General features: G+C 50.3%; 1 protein-coding gene across 3 annotated transcripts in view; it reads left to right on the plus strand.

Annotated features, from left to right (window-relative positions):
- Window positions 1-22,154, plus strand: part of AGPAT4 (1-acylglycerol-3-phosphate O-acyltransferase 4) — a 124,653-nt gene that overhangs the window by 94,275 nt on the left and 8,224 nt on the right. For 2 of the 3 annotated variants that reach the window (XM_014858372.3, XM_044761273.2), the window contains exons 4-7: window positions 14,045-14,206; window positions 15,952-16,105; window positions 19,337-19,439; window positions 21,355-21,430. In XM_014858372.3, coding sequence (XP_014713858.1) covers window positions 14,045-14,206; window positions 15,952-16,105; window positions 19,337-19,439; window positions 21,355-21,430 — 495 coding nt within the window. The remainder of the gene's footprint in view (window positions 1-14,044; window positions 14,207-15,951; window positions 16,106-19,336; window positions 19,440-21,354; window positions 21,431-22,154) is intronic. The other variant, XM_070480944.1, reaches the window with a different exon arrangement.

A 22,154-nucleotide genomic window follows, 5' to 3' on the forward strand; every position in this document is an offset into this window, starting at 1 on the left:
AGCTGAGTTTAATCCGCTCAGGGTCACACAGCTATTAAATGGATTTGGATTGGAGCTTGTCTAGTTTGAGGCCACTTCATATTCTTAATCTCTGTGCTCTGCTGTTTTCCTGCCTACCGGGCAGGATTCACCTCTGAATTTTCATCTTTGTGGGCTTAAGTTGAATCCCTAAGCGAGAGATGGAATTGCAGAATTCAGATTAAATGTGAAATTCTGTTTTTCTCCAACTAGCTTGACTTCTTGTATGCCTTTGGGACCCGCTCTCTTTGCTTGACTTTTGTCGTCTTCAACACGTCGAGGTGTGTGAGGGCTGAGCCCGTATCAGGTAACTGACTCGAGTCGGGGCTCAGGTGTTCCAACAGGAATCACGCCGCGTATTGGCCCAGAACAGGGGAAGGCTGTGACAGCTCGCACCAGAACTTGGGGATCATGTTTTGTACCTGGGAAGAACCCCCGCAGCTAAACAGGGGGGATCCTTACATCACATTATTTTTGGTGGCCCAGATAGACCAAATCACAGTGTTTGGAATGTAGAAGAGTGTAGACCATGGGGAGAAGATGGCACTACAAGTGTCCGTGGGTCTGATCCCCATCATGTCCAGTCCCTGATGAGCCCACGTGGTCTTGGAGTCAGCAACGACACTTTGGGTTCTGTTGACTCTGCCTGTTTGGGGAGATTCTTGGCTAAGCAGGACTAAGCAGCCTTGGGACACATTTTTATATTCTTTTAGGCATTCATGCATTTTTAAATTTGGGAAAAAGGATAGAGAAGGAAATTTGCTTAGAAACAAGCCCCATTAATGTCTTTAGGACAAATGACACTCATTATTAAGCAGTTAATCTACCAAAAGGCAACTAAGGCCTTGAGCAGTTTTGTTTTGTTTTGTTTTGTTTTTTGAGGAAGATTAGCCCTGAGTTAAAGATTGCTGCCAATCCTCCTTTATTTGCTGAGGAAGACTGGCCCTGAGCTCACATTCATGCCCATCTTCCTCTACTTTCTATGTGGGACGCCTACCACAGCATGGCTTGCCAAGCAGTGCCATGTCCGTACCCAGGATCCGAACCAGCGAACCCAGGGCCGCCAAATCGGAACGTGCACACTCAACCGCTGTGCCCCCAGGCCAGTCCCTTGAGCAGTTTTCTAAGAGATAGAAACCCTGAATTAAATCACAGTCGCTACATTAAGGCTTCTAGAAAACTAAATTGCCTGGGGGTGAATGCATCTGAAAGGATTTCTAGAAAAGTAAGAGGCCCTCCTGCCAACCGTTTTCTCCTTTGTTTTCCTATTTTTCCTTCCAGTACTGACTTGATATCTGCACGCCCACATGTGTGTGTTCGAATACATTTCCAGGAACAAAACCCCAAATCCTGGTATCTACCTTTCGCTGTGTTAGAGCCGGTAGGCAGAGATCTCAGCTACAGCCTGTGGTTTTATTCTGAGAGGAGGCTACCCCTTAAAATACCATAATCCTGACCCCATCGTGGACAGATGACTAATGACTGGGTTCTTCTTCTGTTACGGGAGACAGGGCACCTGGTGTCTTTGCATCTGGACTCCTAGAATACCAGTTCTGTGGCCTTAGAGCTGGACTTCCTGACATGCCAATGTCTTCCCGAACGCTGGTTCCCGAGTGCAGTTTAGGGGCAGCTGGTGATTTTCCAGGCTTCCCACGTGGCTTTTGGTGGTGTTCATGCTCAGAATGTGAAAATACACATCGTTTGGGCGCTGGAGCCCCCGTGGTACAGCGACAAGTCTATCAGACTCGGAGGTGCTTTCCAGTTCCCGTGGTTGTACCCCTGGGTAGCTTTATGACCACGAGCTCTTTCTCTGTGATTATGCTGTTTCTAATGCTCATGATATGATTATTTACATTTTATAAATATACTCCCAGAGCCTTTGTGAGGGTAAATAATTTGCCCCAGGATGGTAACTAGCAAGTCTGATTTCAGGGCTCTGCTCTTCTCTCTGGAAGGTGCTGGGAGGAAAAGCTGCAGGGGCCCCAGGGGCTCGAGATCTGCTCCAGAGATGGGGAGCCCTCCGTCAGAAAATGACCAGGGCCAAATGCAGGCAGGGACCAGGCTTCCAATTCCCTCCCAGCTCGTTGTCTGCGCAGGGCTCGTTCTGAGGTGTGAGGCTGTCAGTACCTTCATCGGGCCAGGGATGGAGAAAGCAGGAGCTAAGGAAGCAGGGGCACGAACAGAGAGGCTCATGGAAGCACAATGATGTCCAGAATCAACAGCGAGAGGTGGACTCTCCACTGTGCTGAGAGGAGAAGTAACACGTGGAGAGGGGCCCAGGACTGAGAGAGGACCCAGGACTGAAAGGGGAGGCTCCCACAGAGTGGTAACTCCATCTCAGCACCATTTAGGGTTTTCCCACGGAGACTTTGAAATCCGTGCTGGCTTTACAAGTCTGAGCACAATGATGAGAGTGCCAATGACCTGGAATTTATTACACAGAAGGCCCATCCCCCAACAGCACAGGGCCTCATCTCCAACCTTGATTTCTTAATCGAATACCATATTTATCAGATTTCATTTATTACCATGAAAAACCGAACAACTACTGTTGCGTGCAAAGGAGCATGAGCATTGCCACTTTATTTTGAGACTGTTGTCGGGAATTTAGCAGTTTTAGGAGATTCCACCTAGCGGTGAAGTAGGCAGGTCTCAAAACCTTCGCTTGGGATGGTGCATCTCCCATTCTCACTGGAACTTGAGGACCCTGCTCAGGGGGGCCTTCAGGTTTTCTGGATTCTTGCTAAAGTGCTTCCTGGAGCCCCTGAGTTCCCGCCAGAACCGGAGAGAGGGTGGAGAGGGGGCAGGAGGTGAACGGGGTCCCCATTCCTCCAAACATTGGAGAAACAGCCAGGGCTGTGGCCGTACAAATTCTGATGAAGCCGCGTGCTGGCGGAGAGTGGGCGCCTCCAGGAGAGGATGAGTGACCTAGTAGCGGGCTCCGGCCGGCTCAGGCGGAAGCTGCCAGACTGTTCTGTAGGTGGAATGTCCTCCCTTCATACAGCGAAGAGTTTACCACCAATGTGTGTCTCCTGGAGCAGCTGAGGTCCAGCAAGAGGGCACGACGCCAGACGAGCTCCTGGCCTCTTTCCAAAGTGAGCCATCCTTCCCGCTCCCCTGGAAAGGATGCGAAAGAGCATCCACTTCCAGGAACTGCTCAGTGGCACCTTTCGTCCTAAATGACCTTCAAAAGAAAATCACCTGCTTCGTCTCTTTTTTAAAATAGCACACGATGTTAAGACCCTCTGGAGCCTGGGAAGTGTGCTTTTTAGAGAAGAAGGGACCTATGGAAGGTTCCTGACAGGGCATTTTTTATCCTCCCATGTAACAGCCCAAGAAGAAGTGACTTTGAATAGAAGCAAGTAGAATTTGCAGAAATTCTTGACAGTGGGGCTATTAAATGTGAAATCGGTTTTGGAGGGAAAGTGATGAGATTCTCTTAAAAAAGAAAAAAAAGAGGCTTTCAACCGTTGCCAAGCATCTGAGGCCCCGTGTGCTCCTTCCGGTAGCTTCTCCCCAGAGGCACAGGTTTCCCTCTAAGCTGGCATTTCACAGCAGAGCCGGGGCACCAAAGGCTCTGGTTATGATCTTTGAGGAACACAAGGACTCTTTCGTCCCTGGGGAGATGTGTGACCTTTGACAGTTGACAGCATGTGTCACTAAAACACCAAACAAACCGGAGCATGCAGTGCAAAGGGTCAAGGCTTCGACGCTTCAGGTCGCTGTTTACTTAGCTTTTTGCACCAGTAATACATGCACATGCTACTTCAAGGCGGCCCCGGAAGGTGACCTGAGATCATGTTTGTTGGGTCTTTGAGCAGCGCCAGGCCCCGCTCAGCAGTCCATAAACAGGAGCGGAGACTGTCGATATTTATCTGCTGGTTGGGATGGCTTGGAGGGTAACCTGGAGGCCAGCTGGGAGATTTTTCTTCAGCCTTTTAAAGAAGCCATACTTAGCAGATATCTATGGCAGCATCGCAAGTCCCCAAACTTGATCCAACTAACACGTATTATCTCAGTTTGTGTGGTCTGGGGGCCAGGCGCAGCTCAGCGGGGGGACCCGGCAGGGGACTCTCGGGAGGTTGCATCCATCACTTCTGTCACATTCTGTTGGTTGGGAGTGAGTCGAGGAGCGCAGCTCACACTCCAGGAAAGTGGGGTGGGCTACACACTTGAATTCCAGGAGGTGAGGATCACTGGGGCCAGTGCAGAGGCTGCCTGCCACACCACAGCATGCCCATTAGTTTCAGACCTCACGTTTTCCATTTAGGGAACCTGTTACAGCTCGGCCTGAAGACAGATTGAATTTCTGTGGTATTCCTTCGTACAGGGAGAAGTAGAAGGAAGAGAGCAGAAATTATTATTCCTAAGCGGAGGGCACTCTGTCCAACGTCACTCGCATAGCTCCGTGCTGCCTTCTCAACATGAGGACTTGCGATGACGATGACAGCCATGGATGCATCTTTAAAATATTTACCCAACACAAGTGCATTGTGGATATTTCCTGGAGAAGACACTGTGTGGGTGCCGCGGAGATACAAAGATGGATTGAAAGATACAGTCCTTGTGCTCAGTGACTTTGTAATAAATAAAGAGAGGTGAGGAAGGGACTTCCATACCTACCCCACGATGCAGGGCTTTGAGAGAGCCACAGGAAAGGACGGACTGTCCACTTGGGGCCGCAGGAGTGGGCAGGCATGGGTGAGACCCAGTGTGTTTAACCTCAGACCAGTCAGCTGTCCAGCAGCATCCTGGGGGTCCTCTGTTGTTCTGAGCGTCACTCCATTGGGGTCCCAGAGGTCCCAGGGGAGAAGCGGGGGCCACCATGGTAAAGGTGGAATTTAGGGGGACAAGTTTTGGCAGTTGGGGCAGCTCTATTGACCAACCTGCAGGGAAGAATTTCAGTATTTTAACAACTGGTGTAACATTTCGGGATTTACCAGCACACTGACCATTGGCTCCCAGGAATAGAGAAAGCTTCCAGAAGGTGATGACGTTGGAACAAGGCCTTGGAGAATGGCATGATTTTAGGAGAGATGAGAAAGCCAGGTGAAGGGGTACTTCTGAGGCCAGGGAGGGAGATGGGAAGAAGGCTGAAGGGAGGTCAAGAGTGGTACACCCACTCAGTGAGGACACAGCCAGTCACCACGGTCCTGGGCTGTGCAGACAGATCCTTCTCCATCTGGGTCTGGCCAAGTGTGCACGTTTGCCCTCCCACACAGCCTCATTTCGCTGGCCACCAGCTCTGTGTCTCAAGGTCACTCTGGGGTGATTTTGGAGTTGCTGAACCAAATCAGAAGGAAAGGTCTGGGCGTCGATGCTGCCGTCTTGCTGTACTTGCCTGGGCAGACGTAGCGGTCGGCACGGCTCTCAGTAAGACGACTCACAGATGACATAAAACCCTAGCAAGTCACTCAGGAGCTGAAACAAGAACTGAACCCAAACTGTGGGTGTTCCAACTTGATTTTGCCATGACGCTTCTGGTCATTAACATTAAAGACGGTTCCTTCTATAAAAGACCACACATCGCTGAAAACCCACATTTCTTCAACTTTGATTATAAAGGGCCCACGTTTCTAATTGAAATCTTTCTGCAGGAAAAATGTTGACGCAGATTTCTTTAGAAAGTCTACATGAATGTTGTTTCCTATAAACCTCCATCCATGGAAACATTCCCCCAAATGGTAATTTCCTGTGTTTTATTTTTGAACGTGTAAAACTTAGCAAAACCATGGATGCTCTGAAAGATGAATCTACGCCTTCTGTGCTCAGGTATCACGAACAATTCTTTCTTTTTCTCTCTACTTACTCCAGAACAGTTCTCTGATAAAGTAGCAGGGGAGAAATAGATGTGTAGGCAGAAAAACCCAAAACACAAAAAACAAACCCAACGGCTTAGAGTCCTCCAGATGTGGACCTGAATCCTGGCTCCTGAGTTGACCCGCTCTGTGACCTTGGCGAGGTTATCTGACTTTTCTGAACCTCAGTTAATAATTCCCATTTCGTGGTGGTGTAAGGGTTTAATGAATAGATAGGATATAAGGAATATACGTTTGGCTTTAATGAAAGATGGATGTAAGGGTTTAATGATTATAGTGAAATATCTAGTTGGCGTGCCTCGTGCGAAGTTGGCATGCCATAATTCTTAGTTCCCTGGACTCTAATTAGTTTCCCTTCATTTGTATTTTCTTATTATGAAAAGTAGGGTAAAGTGTGGAGGACAGAAGGGAGATCGAATCCTGGGTCCTTCATACACACGTGTCAAGTTCCCTTTGGCTGCAGAGAGACAAGAAGTATCTAGATGCGGAGAAGGGTTTTCTGTTTTCCTTTCCAACAGATACACCTGCAGCTGTGGTTTTGTCAGCTGACGGGGTGGTTTTGCACAACCCTTAACACTGCGACCACATGGGCGTGCAGGAGAGCTCCCCCCTCCACCCGAGCCCTCACGGGTCCATCAGCAGCTCTGTCACATGGCCCTCCGGGCACCACCCACTGCACTGGGAGTGGGCAGGGACGCCCCGTTTTCCTCTAAGTACTCAGCAGTTAGGCCAGGTGTGCTGGGATCTGGATTATACAGACAGGGAACCCAAGAGAATGGCAGTGGGGTGAAATCCCGTACGACTCAGGGAGCCAGGTGAGTCACTGGTCAAGGAAGGAAGTCAGCAGCTCACGGGAAATACAACTGCACATTGAGTTCGTAACTGAATATACTGCTGGAGATGTTAGCGTGCACTTTATTTTTAAAAGAGTAGTCCTGAGGTAGACATAAGAAGGTCTTCTTTTTACTGAACAGAAACCTCTGGCAATGTCTTTAACAAGCCAAAGTCTGGGGCCTGACTGGTGGCAGAGTGGTTAAGTTCATGCACTCTGCTTCGGCAGCCCAGGGTTCGCAGATCCCAGGCGTGGACCTACACATCGCTCATCAAGCTACACTTGATGGTGTCCCACATGTAAAAAAATAGAGGAAGACTGGCACAGATGTTAGCTCAGGGCCAATCGTCCTCACCGAAAGAAAAACCAAGCCAAAGTCAGATCACACTGACCGACTGGAAATCCCGTTATACAACCTTCAGCAAACTACAAAAGCCTGTGAATTTGCTCTGGGAACCGACTCTGCGTTGCCCCACAACTGCTCCGTCTGTGTCACATCCATCTGCTACCAGCTCCGGGCCCTTCGGTGTCCCCGTCTTCCTGTGCTTCCTTCACTGTTTTGATCAAATACCCACTGGCTGGAAGGTGCTGGGTCCAAGCAAATGGCTCCCGTTACCTTCTGCCCTTGAGGAATCCTGTTCCCCACCCCCAACCCCCGCCCCTGGAATGCCTTCTGCTCTGTCTCCCTATCTGCCCAGGCCTAGGGCCACCTCAGAAGGACTCAGGCTGGCCTTTCAGAACAGAGGCTGGGAAGGGGCCACTGGGGTCTGTGCCCGCAAAGGGGGTTACAGGGCCTTCTGCAAGGAGCTCCTCTCGTAGCTGTTTCCTCCTGGAGCCCTGATCCCACGGCCCTGCGTCAGCTGTGACAAATACCCCGCATCCAAGAACCTCGGCATTTGTCCCCAACCCCTTCATCTCCCTACACCTTCGTCTGCACACCCGTCAAACCAAGAAGAGTTTGGGGCTTGGTAAGAGAAGGATGTCGGCCAGGTGGGGGAAGGTGTGGTCAAGAGCCAACGAGCTCTGAGATTCTGCTCGACCTTGACAAATGACACATGGGTATTTCCAGTCTAAGAGAGAAATTCCCAGAGAGAGCTTTCGTTTCATGTTTGTTGTATGCATTTCTCCTGTGGCTGTGACTAAATCGTGGAACAGTGTTCATTTTGTCTGGGAACTCTCTTGAGATCTTTCTGGAAGGGTAAGTTCCCAGCAGTTGCCTCTTTAGCATCAGAGAAGGAAGAAAGGAACGCAATATAAGCAGAACGAGGCCACATGTGTGTTACCCTAGTTGACACAAATTGAGGCTCTCGTCTTTTGACACACACACACACCTGGTTCGGTATTTTGAGCTCCAGTCTTATCTCCCACATTTTACTGAGGCTAGAGATTTCACTTTCAGAGACACACTCTCGTCCCATCTTCCCTTTCTTGGCCCCATCTCTTGTGCTGGAGAGCATGTCTGTTCAGCAACTTATTTGCAGAGTTTTAGTGTCTGAAGTAGCATCGAAATTGCTAGCTTTCTGCTTCACTCTTCCCACTAGACTTTGAGACCTCAAGGTCATGGATAAGTATATCCATCTTTGTGCTCCCGGCGCCTGGCACAAAGGAGGTATTTCACAAATATCTGTTGCATGGGCAGAACAGTTTTGAGGTTAAAGTTCACACATCACACATCGAAACAGAGACTGAGCTGTTGGTGGACTTGCTAGTCTTCTGTTGTGATGGGGCTGGACAGCGTGGCTGGTCACCAATCTTAAACATCTGCAACGGGGTCTCGAGCTCACAGTCAAGAAAGAATTCAAAAGGTTAAAGTGTGGACGTTTTAGCCTGCTTATTATGAAAATCTTACTTGTTTTTGAAGTTCCACTTATGATACCCCATTTAGGTAGTTTATATATTTAGTAGAAATTAGTGACTGTGAGTGAACCCAAATGAGTGATGGGTGACCATCCTGGTAAACCTTCAGGGATGGGCCTACATTTGGAAGCTGGGAAGAGAGATTTATGCAAACAACGCCTTGACCACAGACATCTTTTGTTCTCTGCTGGTCCCTACGGAGCGGTTAGAGGAGGTGGGTGGGCAGGTGACTGAAGAGGATGCCTTACAGGTTCCAGCCATCCTGCAGACCCAGCATCAACACTTAATTTCATCCTATCAACTGGCAGGTGGCCGTGTTGGGAAAAACCTTAACTAGAAAGTCCTGATTCTGCTCCTTTGTACCACTGGGGCTGTGGAGCCAAGAGACATGAGGCAAGAGCCACACCATCTCAGGGTTGGAACCCAGTGCCTCCTTAAGCAGTTTTTTCTAGCACCAGATGGTCTGCGCACCAGGGGTGACTGGAGGTGCCGACTTCGGGATTCAGGCGGCTGGCTGCTTGTCTGAGCATTGGGTGGTCCTCACTATGATTATGGGCTGCTTGATTAGACTGGTTAGGCAGCTGCGATAAGACAATTCTTCTCTCTCTCTCTCTCTCTCTGTCTCTCTCTCTCTCACACACACACACACACACACACACACACACACTCGAAAGTTACATAAACTCTTAACCGTAGCATGTGACAGAATGGCAGCGTCTAGAAAACGACCAGGCGGTACATTACAGCTCCCTGCAGTTGTGGGTCACTCTGTGCTCCCTGTGAGCATTTTTGATTTTCTAGACACGCTTTTGTCTAGATGGGTCTGTTGATAAAACTAACTCATCAGTAAATCCCCTCAAGTCTGTCTTCACAATAAATTCAGAATCAATGAAATCGGTATCTTTTCTTGTACTTAAAGGCATTCCCATCCCCACAGAGAAACCTTTGCTCTGCCTGGGAGAGCCACGGTATCGATAGCATATTGATTTTCCCGGAGGGCTGTGAGCACATGGGAATCGTAAGTTTCCAGGCTCTTGGTCATAAATGAGTTAACTCTGTAAGTCTCTTAGCGCCATGCCCATCAGGGCATGCTTTGATAACTGTAATCTATTGTTATCACTATCTGCTAAAGCCTGGCTTAGAAAATGGGGTGAATTGAAAGAGACAGTCAGCCACTGTGCTCACGTGGTGGTGATATTAATAGCTACACATTATTCAACCCCTGTGTGTCAGGTTCTCAACTCTGTGCTTTTGTATATGCTTCCATATGTTATTAAATCTTGACAGCAACACTTTGAGGTAAGTATTACTTTCCTCATAATACAGCCAGGAACAAATAAGGCTCAGAAAGGTTAAGTATCGGGACCAAAATCACACAGCTAGGCCACAGTAGGCCCTGGTTAAAAGCAGGACTGTCTGATTCCACAGCTTTCCACGAGGTCCTATTGTCCCTGCCAAGGAAAGGAAATCGAGTGCAGTGTCTTTGATTTGGAAGATAAAAGTTTCTCCTTTAATATTTTAAAACATTTCTTATATCAAGTAAACGTGATCAACATCAAGGCCTAGACCTGTGGACAGCATCCCGAATTTTAAGGTTGAAAGATGTCATAATTCAGCATAAACACAGAAATCTCTTCTCTTCCTTTTGATCATCAGAAACAAACAGGCTGCTTTTAATTCAGAGCCTCACTTACGTTCCAGAAGCAAATGGTCAAAAATGTGCTGAAGTCAGTCACTTCTGAAAAGTGGCATTATTAGAGGGACATGGCAAAGTATTTTCCTGATTAGGAAGAAATACAGGAAAATCTACTAAAATTTAAAAATCACTCCCAAGCTGGCCACCCAGCTATAGCTACCGTTATTTTTTTCTGTTTTACTCTTTTCCGTAGAGTCACAATCAGACTGTGGACTCAGCTTTGATTCCAGATCTTTTAAAAATTTCGTATTATATAATAAGCATTTCCCTAGCCATTAACTATTCAGAGAAAACAAATATTAGTGGCTCTAAATGAAAGGCTGACAAACTTTGCAACTGACCAGATGGTGAATATTTTAGGCTTTGTGGACCATTAGCCTCTGTCACAACTATTCAGCTCAGCTGTTGCAGCCTGAAAGCAGCCGTAGGCAATGCGTACGTGAAAGAGTGGCTGTGTTCCGATAAAACTTTATTTATAAAAACAGGTAGCAGGGGCTGGCCTGGTGGTGTAGTGGTTAAGTTCACGTGCTCCACTTCGGTGGCCCCGAGGCTCACAGATTTCGATCCCGGGCACAGACCTCGCACCACTCATCAAGCCACACTGTGGCAGCACCCCACATAAAATAGAGGCAGATTGGCACTGATGTTAGCTCAGCGATAATCTTCCTCAAACAAAAAGAGGAAGATTGGCAGCAGATGTTAACTCAGGGCTAATCTTCCTCACCAAAAAAAAAAAAAAAAAAAAAGACAGGTAGTAGAGCAGATTTGGCGCATGGGCTCCAATTTGCTGAGACCTGCTCTATAGCATGACATTATTTACTGTATGGCATAGAGTATACACCATAATTCATCAAACTCTTCTACTGTGGGACATTCGAATGGTTTTCAGTGCTCTAACACAGTAAGATGGCAATGGACATATAGACTCTGAGGTCCCCTCCTTTGGTCTGCACATGGATCCCACATCACCGTCGAAGTGGCCACTTCCTTTTAGCAGCAGGCCATCCAAGGCCAACCACTAAGAGCCTCTTGGGTCTTGTGGGATGGAACCATTAATAGGAAGTGCCTCTGAGAGGACCTTTCCCACCAGATAGCTGTGATGACCACACGGGACCACTGCCTTCCCAGAGCCAACGCTGCTCTTCTAGAGGACATGACCCACCTCTCGGCTATGGATCAGATCGTCCTTTATGACTCCTTCATATTGCTATGAATTACTTTTCGGAATGAGTTCAGGAATATAAAGTTTTTTTAGGGCCAGACCAGGGGGCCTAGTGGTTGAGTCCAGCACGTTCTGCTTTGGCGGCCAGGGTTCAGTTCCTGGGCATGGACCTACACCACTGTCTGCCAGTGGCCATCCTGTGGCGGCGACTCAAATGCAAAAAGAGGAAGATTGGGGACCAGCCCAGTGACACAGTGGTTAAGTTTGTGCTCTCTGCTTTGGTGGCCTGGGGTTCGCCGGTTTGGATCCCAGGTGTGGACATGGCACTGCTTATCAAGCCATGCTGTGGCAGGTGTCCCACATATAAAGTGGAGGAAGATGGGCACGGTTGTTAGCTCAGGGCCAATCTTCCTCAGCAAAAAGAGGAGGATTGGCAGCAGATGTTAGTTCAGGGCTAATCTTCTTCAGAAAAAAAAAAAAGTTTTTAAAAATGGTCCTAATCTACCAAGAAGACAAGTTGAGTTCATTGGTAAAGATTTTTTGTTTTGTTTTCATCTCAAAGGCTGTGAATAGGGAGGTGACTAAAGTGCAGGAAGCAGAGGACATGAGCACATTCCTGCTGACAGGAGGGCCAGGGGGAGGGGCCTCCCACAGCCTGAAACCTGCTAGTGGACACCCAGTGGAGGGGCTTTAAATGGCTCCTATGGGGAGAGTGGTGATCCCCAGGCGATTTGTTCTCATGCTTTTGAGTGACAGGCATTTCCTTCTCATTTATAGCGTGAGGGGGCAGCCATCAGGATAATTAACTCACCCTCTTAGGACACTGAAGTAACCCCGTGCTGCAAAGAAAGAAGCCGAATTCAGGAGAGATTTTTAACAGTAACGTGACTGGCCCTCTGTCACGGCACTTCTTGAGGCCGTAGCCAGCTCGAGATGGACAGAAACCCTGATTCCAGGGGCTTCTGCCATGAAGACATTCTGTTGCCTCTGACCACAGCACGGCTGCAGCCAGATGCCTCCTGGGTTGGCGCAGGGTCCCCAGTGGACTTGGCATTCTAGGCTGTTGTCTCTGGGTCACCACAGGATGCTCAAAGCCGTGACACACTGAGCAACCATGCTCCTGGAGGAAAAGCAGCTGGGCCTCCTGGCTGTCTCTCTTTTTCTCAGGGAGCAATACTTTCCCAGAAGCCCCAGCAATATGCATCCCCAGTGGACCTCTGAGTCACCTGGGCCAGAACTGGGTCATATGCCCACACTAAGCTAAGGGGTCCGGGGGAACCCCAGGCTGGGCTGGCATCACTCAGGGTCACCCCTGGTGCCTGAGTATGTTGCCTTTCGAACAGAATGGAGAGTCTGTAAATGAAAGAGGAGGGGATACAGCCATTGCAAGGTGGCCAGCGTCTGACCCAGGAATTTGAAGTTCATTGACGTTTATCATGCATGGACTTTGGCCCCCGACAAAATTCTAAACTCCTGAATTCTAAATTCTCAGCTTCCCCAGCTGATAGCTGTGTGATTCTGGGCAAGTTACTTAACATCTCTGAGCCTCAGTTTGATCATCTGTACAATTGGGTACCTATTCCTATTGAACAGGATTTCTGTGGGGTGCACAGCCTGTGGCACATGATAAGCCCTCACCCCATGCACGAGGAATCCTCTGATCCACAGGGACTTGCCTCTGGGCCTCCTGGGTTCAGGGGCATACCCCGACCCTGGTCACCAGGAGATCAGCTAAGGCCACCCCGACCGTCCACGTCACCGCCTCTCACATCTGTGCCATTGATTGACTAATGATGGTTATTTCGAGGAGTGTCCTGACCAATCCCAAAATTAAGAGTGACAAATATAGAACCCAAACCCACTAGATCAAAGGCTGTTCTGGTGTCTCCCCCACCCCCCACTGCGCTGAATCCCCGGTTGTCCCTGGTCCAGCCCCACTCCCCACCCCCGTACAGCCTGGCTCGGCTGGTTAATGGCCCCTGCTGAGCAGCCCCGGGGGTTCAGCCTGCTGGTGGGCCAAGTCCTTCCTCTTGAGCAGCCTTGGGCCATCTCTGGCAGGTGCGCAAGCCCCACTTTCAGCCTTAGGGCTGAGCTGGCGAGGGGACAGGTGGAGGGCTCCCAATGTGAGCTGGGGATCTGAGCCTGACTCCCAGCCCCATCATCTCCCCGGCCACACGATCCAGAGAACCTTCTGCGGCCCGTTTCCTAGCCTGAAAGGAGAGAATTGCCACCCCTGCCTGCAGATTCGGCAAGTTTGGCTTGAGTGAGATCTAGGGGAGTTTGGTAAACTGGTGTCACCCCCCTGCGTGATGGGCTTAGTGAGCAGAAGTGACAGTGACCACCTGGAGACGTCTGGAGGGTGACCTGAGCATCTCCAAGACCCTTAAATGCCCCTGGCTCTTCCTGGTGCCTGCCCTCCCCTATTGAGACCCAGGCCGCCTCCCTCCCCGCCCCCACATAGGACAGACTCAGCACAACCTTGACCCCTCGCTGACCGTACGGAGGCTCCAGGGTCAGTGGCTTCTTGCTTCACAGTGTTCCAGAACTGTCCGCTTTGGCCTTTGGAGAGCACATTTTCTTTTTCTAGTAACATCTCCAACAGCCACGGGGGAGGGCCCTCTTATCCCGCTCACAGAGCCCGGGCCCCTCCTCTGTTTCAGGGCTCCAAAGTCCTGGCCAAGAAGGAGCTGGCCTACGTGCCCATCATTGGCTGGATGTGGTACTTCACCGAGATGGTCTTCTGCACGCGCAAGTGGGAGCAGGACCGCAAGACCGTCGCCAAGAGCCTGCTGCACCTCCGGGATTACCCCGAGAAGTACTTTGTACGTAAGGCCCACACCAGCCCCGATGCACGCCCGCCCAGACAGCCGACATGCCGCCCGCGGCCCTGCCAGCCTGCCCGCGGCCTGCCACACTGTGCACACGTGGCCTTGGTCCTGCCCTCTGAACTTACTGGGGAAGAAAGAAATCCGAGGGTGCTCCTGTCACTCACACCCACACATTCACACTCAGGATGCTCCTGTCATACTCATACGCTCACACTCAGGATGCTCCTGTCACACCCACACATTCACACTCAGGATGCTCCTGTCACACTCATACACTCACACTCAGAATGCTCCTGTCACACACACATATTCACACTCAAGATGCTCCTGTCATACTCATACACTCACACTCAGGATGCTCCTGTCACACACACACACTCACACTCAAGATGCTCCTGTCACTCACATTCACACATTCACACTCAGGATGCTCCTGTCACACTCATACACTCACACTCAGGATGCTCCTGTCACACACACACATTCACACTCAAGATGCTCCTGTCACTCACATTCACACATTCACACTCAGGATGCTCCTGTCACACTCATACACTCACACTCAGGATGCTCCTGTCACACACACACATTCACACTCAAGATGCTCCTGTCACTCACATTCACACATTCACACTCAGGATGCTCCTGTCACACTCATACACTCACACTCAGGATGCTCCTGTCACACTCATACACTCACACTCAGGATGCTCCTGTCACTCACACTTACACATTCACACTCAGGAGACTCCTGTCACACTCACTTTCACACTCAAGATGCTCCTGTCACTCACACCCACACATTCACACTCAGGATGCTCCCGTCACACTCATACACTCACACTCAGGATGCTCCTGTCACTCACACTCACATATTCACACTCAGGAGACTCCTGTCACACTCACTTTCACACTCAAGATGCTCCTGTCACTCACACTCACACATTCACACTCAGGATGCTCCTGTCACTCACACCCACACATTCACACTCAGGATGCTCCTGTCACACACACACATTCACACTCAGGATGCTCCTGTCACTCACACTCACATATTCACACTCAGGAGACTCTTGTCACACTCACACATTCACACTCAGGATGCTCCCTTCACACTCAGGATGCTCCCGTCACACTCATACACTCACACTCAGGATGCTCCTGTCTCACACTCACACATTCACACTCAGGATGCTCCTGTCACTCACACTCACATATTCACACTCAGGAGACTCTTGTCACACTCACACATTCACACTCAGGGTATTCTTGTCACACTCACACATTCACACTCAGAATACTCTTGTCACACACATTCATACTCAGGATGCTCTTCTCACATACTCAGAATGCTCCTGTCACACACATGTTCACATTCAGAGTGCTCTTGTCATACACATTCACACTCTGGATGCTTCTGTCACACTCACACATTCACACTCAGGGTGCTCTTGTCACACTCACTCACTCCTCTTCTTCCTGACTACCCTCACATGGTAAACCCTTTGTCTCCGAAGCTCAGGAGAATCTTGCACACAGAAGGCACGTGGCAGCCAGAGGTCCTGCCCAGTGCCATGGGCGGAGGAAGGTGGACCTCTGGGCCCCACCAGCTGCCAGGCCGTCCCTGCTCTGGCCATTCCCTAAGGGCTCCTGTAGGACCGTGTGTGACTGCGGTGTACACTGGGGGACAGTGTGTGTGACTGTGGGACCCTGTGTGACTGCCGCCCCATCCCTTCCAGTTCCTGATTCACTGCGAGGGCACCCGGTTCACGGAGAAGAAGCACCAGATCAGCATGCAGGTGGCCCACGCCAAGGGGCTGCCCAGCCTCAAGTACCACCTGCTGCCGCGCACCAAGGGCTTTGCCATCACCGTGAGGAGTTTGAGAAATGTAGGTAAGGAAGATCCTGGGGTCCCCCGGCCTCCCCACTGCGGCAAGGAAAACCGAACCCCAGCACCCTGATATGGATAGCTTTGTCCCTGGCTGTGCTTGCCAGTGACCACAGCTAGGAGCTAGGAGGGGACGGACAACGGCTCTGCACACCTGGTTAGCTGGGCCCAGGCACCTGGCATCGGAGGTGTGGCTGCTGCCCGCTGTCTCTCTCGCCCACACACACATATTCACACGCTCACACTACACACACACTAAGCCAACACCGCCCTCTACTGCTCAGCTCCGGTACTGCAAGGCTGTGGGGCCCGCGTGGACCCTCCGGGTCGTCTCCTGGGTTCAGCCTGGCCTCACACACCCTGCCTCCCCGAGGGAGCCCAGGTTTCGGGGTTGTTTTGTTTTGTCTGGCATTTCTTGCCCACCTGTTGGCACCAGCTGCCTCCAGATGATGACCTCTGTGACCTTATCGTCTGTCCCGGCTGCCCCCTGAGTTTGGAGCCCTAAGTCACCATAAGTAAGAGGAGGACAAAAGTAGCAACAACCACAACTTCTCTCCAGCCTCTTGTCCTGATTACCCTGTCTTCTTTCTAGTCCTCATCCCTTCGGTTCAGAAACACCATCCTTTATTCTTCATCCTGCCATGCAGCCAGCCCTACCCCCACAGTCCACCTCCCTTATGTCTTGGCTCCAGAGGGCTGGAGGGACCATGCCCAGCTCCGGGGCTCAGGCCTTCCTCACTCCTCCCGGGGCCAGGCTGTGTGCTGTCCTGGAGGGAGAGATGGGGTCCCTGGCTTCTGTCCCCGCACGACTTTCCTCCCTTGACCTGGCTGGCAATGCTCCCATCCACCCGTGAGGCCAAGGGCATGGGGCTCCCAGCTCCCCCAGGGCCTACATCAGGTGTTTGGGTTGGATGGTGTGGGTGGGGTCTCCTGTGGTGTTGCACACGCCCAAGGACGCGGCAGGACCACTGGGAGCAGTCCCAGCCCCACCCAGGCCTCCTGCGGGGACCTCTGCCCCAATGGGGCCTTGAATCTGCACTTTTTAACCAAGTGAGTTCCCAGTTCTGGAGCCACTGCAGCGGGGGTTTAAGAACCCCATCCACACCCCCTTCCCGGCCTTGCCTCCCTTTCTAACCCTGTCCCCACAGCCCTCGGCTGTGCCCTGGCGGATCCCCCTCTGACCTTTGTCCCATCACCTGGGTGACTCCAGTTTCCCCCTGCCTGGCTTCTTATCTCGTCCTTCCTGCCCCACCTTCTCCTGGTCACCAGCATTCCCTGACTGCCCCTTGCTGGCCCCGTGCCACAGGTGTCACCCACAGACATCACCGTCTCTACTCCTCACAGCACCCGAGCATCCAGCCATCACTCCCTGGGAGAGGGAAGAGAAGCAGGTTCTGGAGATTCGGTAGCTTCTTGGGGTCTGCAGAACCTTCCAGGTGTGGCCGCCTCCACACTCCCTCTCCCGGCCCAGGCCTCCCGAAGGAACTGTGTCACCGAAGGGTTTATTCTGGACTCACTCTAAGGGCGAGAAACCCGCCTGCTGCTGAGCAACCTGCTGCCCCTGCCCCCATGCTTGACCTCAGCAACCAGGGCCGAGGATGCGCACCTGTTGCTTATCCCTCCCCGACACAGCTGCTTCCATCCTGCAGCATCCAGCAGAGTCAGAGACACTCAGGACCCTAGCCCTGGGGTCTGGCTCCTTCCCTCACCAGCTGTGTGAGCCTGGGCGAGTCACCTCACCTCTCTGATCCTGAGCTTGCTCTTCCGTAAAACTTTTTAGGGTTGCGAGGAGGGTGAAATGAGGAATATGTGTAGGACTCAGCATCATAATGAACATTTAATCCAATGTTGGCTGCATGCCTTTTACTAGGTGTAATTTTATGCTTAAAATGCCTAGAAAATGTAACGAAAAGGGGATTATTTGCCACCAGCCCAATCTTCCTGGGGTGGGGAAGTGATGCCTCTCCCCACCAGGAAGGACAGTCAGTCTCCAGCCCAAGGGTGAGGACCAGGGAGTGGTCTTGGTTGCTGGGTAATGGGGTCGGGGGGGGGCTACCCCCAGGCACTCCTTCCTGCAGGCCAGCAGGTGGGACCCTCTCCCCTTGGCTAAGACACACTTGAGCTGCCAGAGCACCCGCTGTGGGCCCCACATGATGGCAGACACCAGGCAGAAGAAAATGGATGGCCTTTTTTTTCTCCTGATTTTTGAATCCTGGTTATTCATGTTCCCAGCCAGACCAAATGACTTTCTACCCTCCCCTCATCCTCCCACACACTTTATTCATAGTACTTGCAGGTATGCAAGCCTCTCAATAGAGTACCAGGCTCACGATCTGTTGAGCACAATGTGCTGAGCCTGTGGGAAATGCTGACATCGTCATCTCAGCAACCACGGGACCAAGGCTTCATGAGTCCCATTCTCCCAGAGAACTAGGCTCGGGGAGGCTGAGCGCACGTCCAAGAGAAGATCCCGCAGTTGGGAAAAGGTGGCCCTGGGATTCGCACCCAGCCGGACTCCAAAACTCCTGTTCTTTCTACCGTCCAGTCCTGTCTCCCTGACACGGCAGGAAGTGGCCATCAGGCCCCACTCCGTATTCCTACACTGCTGTTCACTCACTGTTCATTCACGCATCCTCCATCCAACGAGCATTTATTGGGCACGGGCCAGGTCCCGGGGTGGCAACAGTGAATTCTGACATCACTTTGAATACCCTGGCAGGTTAACTCACCATTCGGCAGACCTATTAAAATCGCAGATTCTCGTTTGTTCCTCAGCCCTGTTTCAACTGACTATAGTTCAAGTCCTTAGGAAGTTTCTAGTATCTTACTCTAGTTTTATAGCTATCTTCTTTAAAATGGTGATGCAGCCAAAACTCAGACACATCCTTAGACAGGATTCTTCGGACTGCTTCATCTTCCTATTGCTTATTTGTTTAAATACTGGCATTTGTTGTCGTACATCTCGATGGGACACGAGAGTGTTGCTTTAAGCTGGTGTGACTTCAGGAATAACTCTGTTTCCTATTACTAAAAGGTAGTGTGCTTTTCGGATTACAAAATGTGTCCAGTGTGGACCATCTGGACAATAGAGTAAAGCATGAAGATGAAACCAGTAACGCCCTCCTTCTGAGATAAGCAGCTAGCCATTCGATTATTGTTTTCCAATGTGTGTATTTACGAAACAAAACTGGGTTCACACGCTCTATACTGCTTTGTATTTGTTTTATTTTTTATAGTTTCAGCTGTATATGACTGTACACTCAATTTCAGAAATAATGAAAACCCAACACTGCTGGGAGTCCTAAATGGAAAGAAATACCACGCAGATTTATATGTCAGGTAAGTTGGCTCCGTTTTCCTTCCAGAAAAGAGAGTGCCCACTTCAAAGGGAATAAGTCACAGATGACCTGCAGGCCTTCTTCCAGGGAAATCTATGTGCTGTTTTCTTGTCTGCGGTCTGTATTGAATTGAACTTGTTCACAGTCTGTATTTATATCATGAACTCGAGTGACACACGCCACGACTGCACATAATCGAGTGAAGTCTCCTTTCTTCCCAGCTACTTCCTGTTTCTCTCTTGCCAACTCACCCTCATCACGGGGCTCAGGTTGGACAAATGGAAGACAACGTTTTACAATCACTTTGAGATTGAATGTGAAGAGATGATTTTATTGAGCCGTTTTCTTAGAGGATGAGTCTGGTACATAGAAATATACACAGATAAGAGCACATATAATTTATAAGGCAGCCCAGAAGCAAATGGAGAACATTTTAGCAGTATCTCACTTGTGTGTTATATTCCAAGCCATTATGATTTTATTGAAAATACTTTCACAAGACTTCTAGAATGGGTCTGACCCGAGACTTCTGCAATGTCATCGAGGTTAGCGGGAAACAATTGAAAGATGCTGCGGACAGGAAAACCCAAAGGAGATTCACACATTAAAATCCAGTGTGATGGGGCTCAGGGATGGCACTGGCTTCTTGTGCCGGAGGTTGTCCCTCTTGAAGGCGAACCAGGATGATCTGAAATGCCCACTATTGGAGATTAGACACGTGTTCTGTGACGCTTTGTTTACGGCAATCATGTCAAATAAGTTACTGAAAAGAGCAAAATGGCCCAAACGCCCACTATGCAAATAAATAGTCGGCAGGCTTTCTAACTCTTGAAGAAACACATTTAGAGATCTGGTTGCAAACCAGAGCAGATCAGAAAGAGCAAAGAAGTGGACTATTCGGGAAAGTATACGTGGGAGCTTACAGGGTAATTTTTAATTGTGTGAAAAACAGCTCTGTACAATACTGCCTCTGTTATAAGATGAAATTTCACAGTTTACTCTCTTAACAGACTATAGTGTGATAGATAAGTTCTAAAAATGTATCATAGTAAGTAATTGGGCCAGAGTGGGGAGTGAAACGACCCACGGAAAATCACGATGGATGCAGAAGTTTGCATGGATAAAGTCACGTAAATGAACACGCCATGCATTTTGTGCAATCACAAAAGCCAGCAAACTGAGAACAAATAGAAATATCTATGGAAGAGGGAACATGGCCCAGTGACTTCTCCCCTCACTCAGGACTGGCCATTTGCACATGGCTGAGCCTTCAGCCCTGACAGCACCAGCCCAGACCCACCCTGGAATCTGTATCTCCCACTCGTGCACGAAGGGGCTGAGCGACAGAACTTGGGGAGGGTCCCTGGCTTCTCCCACCCTGGGGAAACGTTAGTTCCCCAAGATACGCATCCTTTTGCTTGGCAAAACCCTTGCTGAAAGTCAGCCTCAATGGTACCCAAGAGGCCAAAGGATCATGTGATGGGAGCTACTTAGCCATTAGCATTAAGTTGCTGCCTGGCTGGGAAAAGATCTAGCATATCACCTCCTACATAGATTCCGTGCACACAGGATTATCTCATGTGGAAACTGAGGCCTCGTTGTCCTCTACTGAGAGGCAAACCTCAGGTGTTGGGAGCCTTTCTGTGAGGTGGGAGGGCGGACAGAAAGAGACAGTTGTCCTCTCCTAGCTGTGTTTCTATCTGAGCACTGAAGGGCCCTTGCTCGTTCCTTCCCGGGCCATGACCACAACACGGATGTGGCTTTTCCCCCTTCCTATCAGCTGAATTACCCTCTTCCCGTCCATCTGACCTCGGCTACCTAAGCAGAAGTCAAAGGCGGCGAGTGCTGTAATTTTGGAATCTCGCTCAGGGCCTCTGGCGTTGGCCTCCTCCCAGTAGCTGCTCTCTGCTTTGCAGGCGGATTCCTCTAGAAGAAGTCCCAGAAGATGAGGACAAGTGTTCCGCCTGGCTCCACAAGCTCTACCAGGAGAAGGTCAGTGCCACGGGGGTGGCCCTGAGGGACCTGAAGGATCCACTTCGGGTGGCCGCTGTGGGCGCACCGTGGGGGCCTTTGGGAGTTGAGGGGGGTGGCAAGCCTTCTTCCACTGGGTGAGACCTCACAGCCCAGTTATTAGTGATCTTGGAGCTGACGCTCTCCTTGGCAAGAGGAAAAGAACATAGCAAATTACGTTTTACAGGGGCTTCAGAGAAAGAATGGAACTAGCTCATGGGTGTCGTGGATGCAAAAGGAAGTAATGGCCCCAACAGCTGTTGTCTCTATTTTCCTGTTTCCGGTCCTAAGGCAAAATATTCTTGGAGGCGTGGTGTTCTCTTTAGCAATGCGTGTGGTCTGGATGGCTTCGGGGTGCACCATTTGTTCGCCTGTGTGGCCTCAAAACATCACGGGCACAAGCAGGATGAAACCCCACGAGGGTCCACCTCGGCCGGGTTTGATCTGCTGCAGCACCCCCTGCTTATGTCTGTGCTCCAGCCCGCCCAGCTCCCCTCTTCTCTTTCCTTCCTCTGAGCAGGGCCGCATCTCCACTGGTTTCTCTCCTCCAGGACATGTGCAGGGCGGGGGAGTCTAATTATTATTGTCCTAAGTGCCTGATCTTAAGAAGCAGGAAAGTTTAGCTTCTACCTGGAGAGGAAGGCATTTTTATGACCAGGTCTCACTACCCACTAAAAACTGATTTCTCATCCGTCATACATTTTAA

Source organism: Equus asinus, chromosome 1 (assembly GCF_041296235.1).
Source record: "Equus asinus isolate D_3611 breed Donkey chromosome 1, EquAss-T2T_v2, whole genome shotgun sequence".
Classification (NCBI taxonomy): domain Eukaryota; kingdom Metazoa; phylum Chordata; class Mammalia; order Perissodactyla; family Equidae; genus Equus; species Equus asinus.